Genomic DNA, 9,406 nt, shown 5'->3' on the forward strand with positions numbered 1-9,406 from the left:
CTCAAGTTATTTTAGAAAAGTAGTCAGATAACATAGCTGATGTGACATATAGTTGTTGTTGAGCTAGAAGGACCCCTAAGTGTAGCTTTACTACAAATTAGTACCGTGGATTAAATGTGTGTCAGTTTGTAAAAAGAGGCTTTTGTACATTAGACAACTCCTAAGGGCACTTAAAAGCTCCAAAATATATTCTCAGAGCCTGTTGTAGCAAAATTTCACTTTCATTTTAAAGCAATAATATTTTATGCTAAAATGAAGTAATTCTAAAAGTTGTCTCTTCCTACAGTTTATGAATAATTTCTCAATTCTCCATGGTGGAAGAGGACAAGCCATAGCAAGATACTGGTAGAAAGCCACAGCTCCTGGAAAGCCACACAAAAGGATTCGGGTTGTTTTCATTTCTCAATCCTCTGTATGTAGCACAATTTACAATATCATAGTAGGTGCTCAGGAGAGATTTGTGGAACAGTTTTATTTTGAATCCTTGAATAGAAATTAGGAGTCCATTGTTGATTTCTGAGTATGCAACTGTTTGTATCATGAATTATGTATTATTGTGAATTATGTATTATTTGTGTTAGGAGACAAGAGCTGACATCACAGTTGCACCATCATGAAAAACAAATAGGAAAGAACTGCCTTAGACAATTTTGCAAAAGCATATTTTTCCACCTAAATGAAACAGCAGACGATTTGGGAGGGAAGATGCCCTCCTCTCCCCTGGGTGCTTTCACAACCACGGAAATGAGTGATGGTACCACTCTTTACACATAGGGAGCAGAACTCTGAGAGGTTGTCACTTGCTAAGAGTAGCCTAAGCAGAGAGGCTCAGGCTCAAAGTCCCAGTAAGGAGCCAGTGGACAAAGTATTTGGGGGTCTCCCTCAGCGACGAAATCCACTCTCGTGGGCCAACCGTTTGCAAAGAGCACCTGCTGCTGAGGCCAACCGGAGATGTGTTGGTAACCACACTGTAACCCCGGTTCCCTCTGGGCCTCTGCAGCCCACCAAGGTGGGCGGTCCTCCCAGTGCCTCCGGAAAGGTACGGCGCCTGCGCACATCATCTCCCTGACGTCACAGCCTCTGGGCCCGCAGGTGGCGACGGCGCTCGCGTACATTGGCAGCGTGAAGTCAGGGCCGCTCCGTCCGCAGGAAGCGATTGCGCCTGCGCAGGGAGCAGCTGGCGGAACCGGCCCTCGGTGCTCCCGCTTCCGGTTTGGCGGCGGCGGCGGTAGCGGCTTCGGGCCCGGTTGGCGGTTTGTGTGACGGCCCAGGAGGGGCCTCGGATTCCACGGAGGATCCAGAGGTGGAGTCTGGGCAGGCGGAGGCTGGGTAGGTGTGGCCGAACAGGAGGGGGCCGCGTAGCGTCTTCTTAGTGCAGGGAATGCTAGTCTTAAGAGTTCAGGTTTCTTCTTCGTCCTTCGGTTCATCCTCATCGGGTCCCCGGGTGAGGGGCACCGACGCCCTGACGACCCGCCGCGTTAGAAGCCCGGTCCCCGGTTTGGGCTCTTGCTCTGGACCCCCCCTCCTGGGACGTGGGACGAGGGGACTGTAGTGTCCCCCGCCTTTGACGCTCAGGAGCCGTGTTGGCTGCTTGAATGGCCTGATTCCGGCGCCCGCCCCGCCAGCTGGAGACCCCTGGACTCAGAGGTAACGGTTTGCCCAGGGCCAGGGCTCCCCCGGCATCCGCAGATGAGGGTAGTGTGGACCGTCCAGTGATTTTGCGGAGAGGGAGTATGCTTGTTTCTCTTCTTACACCTTGTCTTTCACTAACTTCCTGCCTCCCACAGCTTTTTCTGGCTTTTTCTCACCACTAATTTCTTTCTCCTGAGGTTCTCCCAGAATATCACAAAGTGCTGTGGAAGGTGGGCTCCTGTCAACCCTTCTGTCTTGTCGAGGGTTGCACGAAGGAAACTTCACCTGTGCCATTCCTTTCTCTCCAGTAGAAGAGCATTGAATCATCTCCCATAGTCACCGAATAAAACCTTGCTAGTGTGTCTTGTTGTATAGAGGCAGCAGCTGAATAGATGATGAGTCATTATTGTACCAATTATTTGTATATATTCTCTTGAAAGCTTTGCTTATCCTTGTCAAAATGAATCGTCCCCCTCTCTTCTTAGCGGCTTAGTATTTTGTAATATTCATGTGTTCGGTGTCTTTTGGGTTCACAAGCATTATAGTACTAAAATCGATCAGGGGCTTATTAAATGCCAGGTACTGTGTTAAGCATCTTATGTGAGTTGTCAGGCATCATCCTAATTTCTACATAGTTATCAACCCCACTTAACACTTAAGGAAACTGAAACGTAGAGAAATTAAACAGCTGCCCCATATCACACAGCTATGAAGTGTTAGACTCCACATTTAAACTCAGATTTATTGGACTCCAGAGCCTGAGCCCTCACCACAGACTTCTTTGTATTGCTTTTTCGCAATTCAAAAGCCTCAGCCAAAGTCCTCAGAATCCAGAAAATAAAATGAAAAGAGTATGTAAAAAGCAGTGGAAATGGTAATATTCGACTCTTTTGTACTATTTTAATAAGTAAAAATATTTGAAGTCTATTCATTTTATACTAATTTTGGAATCCTTGTTATCTATGGAGCAGTTTTACGATGCATATATATTTACATCATTACGTGGATTTCAACATTAGTATAAAGTAATTTGAGCCTTTGCCTGAGACTTGTTCAGGGAAACTTGGACTTTGAGACTGTAATAGAATCTACAGATAAATCAGAAACCCTATACCAGTCTTGAACGTTCGAAGAAGTATTTCTTAACATACTTCGTTTGGTATCTATTATATATGAATCGTAAGCAGGGCATTATATACTGTAATGCGCTGGGTTGAGGGAGCATGTTTTGAGAGATGAGAGAGTGAACAGACCTAACCAGGTGGTGCAGTCAGTTATTCAAATGAGACACAGCAAGGGGAAGCAGTTCCTGTATTCAGAGATAAAAGACTCAGGATTGTGGTCTCTCCTGGGTTTATCTCGGCCTAATGGACTCTGTAGAAATTGGATTTCCTTTGTCAGGAATTAGACTGAGAGGTGAGGTTTTTTGCCCCATAGGCCCCCAAATGAATTTTGTTAACCTTCCCCAGAGTAGTCATAGCTGCTGGGTGTTTTTAACCAAACTACCCCATCGCTCGTGTGTGTGTGTGTGTGTGTGTGTGTGTGTGTGTGTGTGATCAGCTCCTGGCCTTCCCTAGTGTGCTTTTCCAGGAACTCAACTGTAGGTTTCAGTAATTCATTCAACAAACCAACCTACTATGTGCCAGGAGCTAGTGGCACAGATTACAACATGATTTCTAACCTCCAGAGACTGACAGTTTAGTTAACGTGGTGTTGTAGTTAACCATGTGATTTCTCCTGCTTGATAGTGTAGCCTCATGCTGATAATACTGTGTGATTCTCTTTCGTTTGCTGGGCCGGGAATTTCATGGACTCTGCACCACAAGAGACCTCCCCACTCCCCAGAAGCTGCTCTGACTTCCTGCCCTCTGGGCTACATGGGGATATGCCAGGAGGTATCTGAAACCACAAGATAAAACATGGCTTAAATTCCTAGAGTACACATTTTACTTGAATCTTTTTTTGGAAAAGTTAGTATATTTTAGTGTTCCATTTAAACCATATTAGTTCTGATATCTTATAGATTCTAATAGAACTTGCATGATTATTTAAAACTTCAAAGAAATTTTATGCTTGTGGTGACCACTTTAGCAAATATTCTAGACCCTAGTCCAGGGTCTAGAATAAGGCCCCCATTATTTCCTCTTTGACTTTCAGGAGATATTTCAGTGAAAAGCTCTGTCTCATGACATTTTACTTTTGCTATATTTTTGTTAAAGCCCTTATCATTTTATAGTTGTTCCCATTACATCTCTTTTTCATTGCAAAATGTACTCCTGAGGCAGAAACATACTGTATTTGCCCATAGCACAATGCATGTCCCATACATAGTCAGCAAGTGGTTTGGGGATTACTGGCATGGGATTATCGGCCAAAAAAGTGCACTAATGAATTTAAATTTATAAAACTGTAAGTAACTATGATAATAGAGTTAAGAGATAGGTAACGCGGGGGCTTCCCTGGTGGCACAGTGGTTGAGAGTCCACCTGCCGATGCAGGGGACACGGGTTCGTGCCCCGGTCCGGGAAGATCCCACATGCCGTGGAGCGGCTGGGCCCGTGAGCCATGGCCGCTGAGCCTGCGCGTCCGGAGCCTGTGCTCCGCAACAGGAGAGGCCACAACAGTGAGAGGCCCGCGTACCACAAAAAAAAAAAAAAAAGAGATAGGTAAAGTGAGAATTTCATGGGGAGGATGTTTTGATTTGGGTTTTGAATGCTAGAGTGATTTGTCATAGCAGTGAAGAAGTGACAGTAAACATAGTCATAGGCTTTGTCTGGAAGAAGAGGGTACTTATTTGGGGGAAAGGACCCTATCTACGTAGAAGTGCAGTTCAGCCAAATTCCAATTCAGTGAGCTAGCGCTTTGTTAAAAGCATGATTTTAGGAAGTTTTTTTTTTTTTACATACAATGGGTAAACAACAAGGTCCTACTGTATAGCACAGAGAACTATCTTCTCTATCCTGTAATCAACCGTAATGGAAAAGAATATAAAAAAGAATGTATACATATGTATAACTGAATCACTTTGCAGCAGAAATTAACACAATATTGTAAATCAACTATACTTCAATAAAAAATAAAACAATAAAATGGGGAAAATTGTTTGTAAATTGAAAAAAAAAATTTGTTTCTGGTGCTGTGTGGTGGTGGTCTGAAAGAAAAAGAGGAGAAATATAAGAAAAGACCTCAGGAGCCCAGAAGTGAAATGGGTTTGAAACAAAATAGTTGATTATCATTCAATGTAGAGGTTGAAAAGAGACATCGTTTGTAACATTGGTCTGTTTTCATTTAACAAACATTATTAAACATTTGTTATGAACCAGGCACTTTCTGTAAGGTCTTTACATTAAAATTTAGTTGAATTTTATCCTTCACAGTTATTCTCTTTTTGCTTTATCAGATAAACCAGAAGATTCGCTGTCGCTTCCATGGCTGCCTCGCAAACTTCACAGACTGTTGCATCTCACGTTCCTTTTGCAGATTTATGTTCAACTTTAGAACGAATACAGAGAAGTAAAGGACGTGCAGAAAAAATCAGACACTTCAAAGAATTTTTAGATTCTTGGAGAAAGTTTCATGATGCCCTTCATAAGAACCAAAAAGATGTCACAGATTCTTTTTATCCAGCCATGAGACTTATTCTTCCTCAGCTGGAAAGAGAGAGAATGGCCTATGGCATCAAAGAAACGATGCTTGCTAAGCTTTATATTGAGTTGCTTAACTTACCTCGAGGAGGAAAAGATGCCCTCAAACTTCTAAACTACAGAACACCTACTGGAACTCGTGGAGATGCTGGAGACTTTGCGATGATTGCATACTTTGTGTTGAAACCCAGATGTTTACAGAAGGGAAGTTTAACCATACAGCAAGTAAATGACCTTTTAGACTCCATTGCCAACAATAATTCTGCCCAAAGGAAGGACCTAGTAAAGAAGAGTCTTCTTCAGCTTATAACTCAGAGTTCAGCACTTGAACAAAAGTGGCTGATACGGATGATTGTAAAGGACTTGAAGCTTGGTTTTACTCAGCAAACTGTGTTTTCTGTCTTTCATAATGATGCTGCTGAGTTGCATAATGTCACCACAGATCTGGAAAAGGTCTGTAGGCAACTGCATGATCCTTCAGTTGGACTCAGCGACATTTCTATCACTTTATTCTCTGCATTTAAACCCATGCTGGCCTCTATAGCAGATATCGAGCGAATTGAGAAGGACATGAAACACCAGAGTTTCTACATCGAAACCAAGCTAGACGGTGAGCGTATGCAGATGCACAAGGATGGGGACGTGTATCGGTACTTCTCCCGCAATGGATATAACTATGAGGATCAGTTTGGCTCTTCCCCACAGGAAGGTTCCCTGACACCGTTCATCCATAATGCATTCAAAACAGATGTTCAAAACTGCATCCTCGATGGTGAGATGATGGCCTACAACCCTGATACACAAACTTTTATGCAAAAGGGGAGTAAGTTTGATATTAAAAGAATGGTAGAAGATTCTGATCTGCACACTTGTTACTGTGTTTTTGATGTATTGATGGTTAATGATAAAAAGCTAGGACAGGAGACACTGAGAAAGAGGTATGAAATTCTTAATAGTGTTTTTACACCAATACCAGGTAGAATAGAAATAGTGCAAAAAACACAAGCTCATACTAAGAAAGAAGTAATTGATGCTTTGAATGAAGCAATAGATAAAAGAGAAGAGGGGATCATGATAAAACATCCTCTGTCCATTTACAAGCCAGATAAAAGAGGTGAAGGATGGTTGAAAATTAAACCAGAGTATGTAAACGGGCTGATGGATGAACTGGACATCTTAATCGTGGGGGGCTACTGGGGGAAAGGTTCCCGGGGTGGAATGATGTCTCATTTTTTGTGTGCAGTGTCAGAGAAACCCCCTCCTGGTGAAAAACCATCAGTGTTTCATACTCTCTGTCGCGTTGGCTCAGGTTACACCATGAAAGAACTGTATGACCTGGGTTTGAAGTTGGCCCAACACTGGAAGCCTTTTCATAAGAAAGCCCCACCCAGTTGCATTTTGTGTGGAACAGAGAAGCCAGAGGTCTACATCGAGCCTTGGAACTCGGTCATCGTTCAGGTTAAGGCCACAGAGATTGTCCCCAGTGGCATGTATAAAACTGGCTGCACGTTGCGTTTCCCACGAATTGAGAACATAAGAGAAAACAAAGAATGGCACGAATGTACGTCTCTGGAGGACTTAGAACAACTCCGAGGGAAAGCCTCCGGAAAGCTTGCGTCTAAACACCTTTATGTGGGTGACGATGATGAACCACAAGAAAAAAAGCGGAAGGCTGCCCCAAAGACGAAGAAAGTTATTGGGATTATTGAGCACCTCAAAGCACCCAACCTTTCTAACGTAAACAAAGTCTCTAATATATTTGAAGATGTGGAGTTTTGTGTCATGAGTGGAACCAACAGCCATCCAAAGCCCGATCTGGAGAACAGAATCGCAGAATTTGGTGGTTACGTAGTCCAAAATCCAGGCCCAGACACATACTGTGTGATCGCAGGGTGTGAGAACATTCGAGTGAAAAACATCATCTCTTCTGATAAACACGATGTTGTCAAGCCCGAGTGGCTGTTAGAGTGTTTAGAGACCAAAAGCTGTGTGCCGTGGCAGCCTCGCTTCATGATTCACATGTGCCCGTCAACAAAACAGCACTTTGCTCGGGAATACGACCGCTACGGGGATAGTTACTTTGTCGATACAGATTGGAACCAACTGAAGGAAGTGTTCTCGGGAATTAAAAATGCTGGTGAACAGACTCCTGGGGAAATGGATCCTGTGATTGCCGATTTGGAACACCGGTATTCCTGGGACAACACTCCTCTTAGCATGTTTCGACACCACACCGTTTTTTTGGACTTGTATACTGTTATTAATGACTTAAGCACTAAAATCGAGGGGGCAAGATTAGCTGTCACAGCCCTGGAGCTTCAATTTCATGGAGCAAAAGTAGTTTCATGCTTAGCTGAGGGAGTGTCTCATGTCATCATTGGGGAGGATCAGAGTCGGGTTGCAGACTTTAAAGCTTTTCGAAGAACTCTTAAGAGAAAGTTTAAAATCCTACAAGAACGTTGGGTAACTGAATCAATAGACAAGAGGGAATTACAGGAGGAAAATCAATATTTGCTTTGAAGCTAGCTTTCCTAGTGAGGGAAGGCCTCTGATCTGGCTGACTCATTAAACCACATTTTATTTTAATCTCTTAAAACCTGTGCTTAAACAGTATTATTAGATATAGAAACACAGTAATCGTAACTTTTGATATAGAAAAGACACCCAATGGCCCAATGTCAAGAAAGAAAATTTTCTAACAGTGTAGTGTTTGATTATTTTTATAACCAAGATGAAACAAAATGTTTAATGTTAACAGTCTCCTTATAGAAATCTAGAATTTTGACTCAGATATTAATAAAATAGATTTAGAAGCTTTTAGAGTCATTAAAAACAGTGACCTAACAGGATTTTCTGAAGTCAAATAAAAATTTTAATAATATTTTTTGTCTAATAAAAGCATTGCAAGAAAAAAATCAGAATTGTTACAATTGGACTTGTAAATATATGTCTTTTTAAGTTGAAGGCTAAAATTCCTCTTTTAAATGTGAAATGTGAACAAATTTATTTTTTAAGGTTAAGTCAAGCTCATGAATACATACCTTGTTAATGATGTCATTAGCTAAATCAGGGGAAGTTGAATGAGATTTAATGGTCTAAAAACTTAAAGTTGGATCAGTTTGAGTTTTAAAATCTCTTGCAATTTTAAAAGTACTTGGCCCACACTTAATGTTTTTTCTAAAATAGAGCATGTTTTAAAGAAAATACTTTTATGTGAATTTGTACTTCAGTATAAATAGTATCCACAAAGAGTGATTTTCTTAAGTATAACCCATTGAATGTGTCAGAATGGCATGTGTGTTATAACTTTCTTTACAGAGAAGTACATTGCTTTGACTTTTTAAAGTGACTTCTATTTACCCTTAGGTTATGTAAAGTTTGTATAGTATGTGTATGTATTTATATATATATATTATGTCTGGATTTATATACCAAATATATAAATACCAAAATATACCAAATTTTGGAACGCAGCCTGTACATTTTGAAAAATATGTTTTTATGACATCAGTTAACTACTTGGAATTTGGTACCTGAGAAACTGTGTGTAGATTATTTGTAAGTAGTTAAAAATTTTATCGAACCCATGGAACAAATGTATGTTATTTTGTTATATTTCTTAATTTAAATAAAATATTTAATGTACTATTAAAATAATTTATTATCTTTATTTTCAAACAATTCATAATAGTTATTTCAGTCAAATAGACATTATGATATTAATATAATTTTTGATTCAAGTCAGTTCCTATTTCAGGTCCTTTGAATTTCATATTACTGAATGAGCTTCATTAAAATTTTTAAACTTGTATATTTTTATATAATGTCTATTGAGAAAAATTACAAAATACAGGTATGTGTAGTGAGAAGAAAAGTGCATAATTTTACCACCAAAGATAACATCTATTTTAGGTTACCGATGGTAAGGAAAGCACAAAATGCATATTTGCAGTGTAACAAATAAATATAAAATAAGCTATAATGCTTTCTGTGACTAGCTTTTCTCACCTAATAAATTGTGAGAATATTTACAGGTCACTAAACTATATCTACATCATTTTTAATTGCTGCACAGTATTCCATTGATTGGTTTGTAATGTATCCAGCTGGCCCTTATTGTCTGGCTTTTA

General features: G+C 40.5%; 1 protein-coding gene across 1 annotated transcript; it reads left to right on the forward strand.

Annotated features, from left to right (window-relative positions):
- Positions 1-1,191: 1,191 nt before the first annotated feature.
- LIG4 (DNA ligase 4) lies at positions 1,192-8,859 on the forward strand. The gene is made up of 2 exons (XM_082675971.1): positions 1,192-1,329; positions 5,033-8,859. Exon 2 carries the CDS (start codon positions 5,061-5,063, stop codon positions 7,794-7,796), a length of 2,736 nt encoding a protein of 911 aa, XP_082532097.1. The 5' UTR covers positions 1,192-1,329; positions 5,033-5,060; the 3' UTR covers positions 7,797-8,859.
- The last annotated feature ends 547 nt before the right edge of the window (positions 8,860-9,406 follow it).

Source organism: Grampus griseus (assembly GCF_964374135.1).
Source record: "Grampus griseus genome assembly, chromosome: 18".
NCBI lineage: Eukaryota > Metazoa > Chordata > Mammalia > Artiodactyla > Delphinidae > Grampus > Grampus griseus.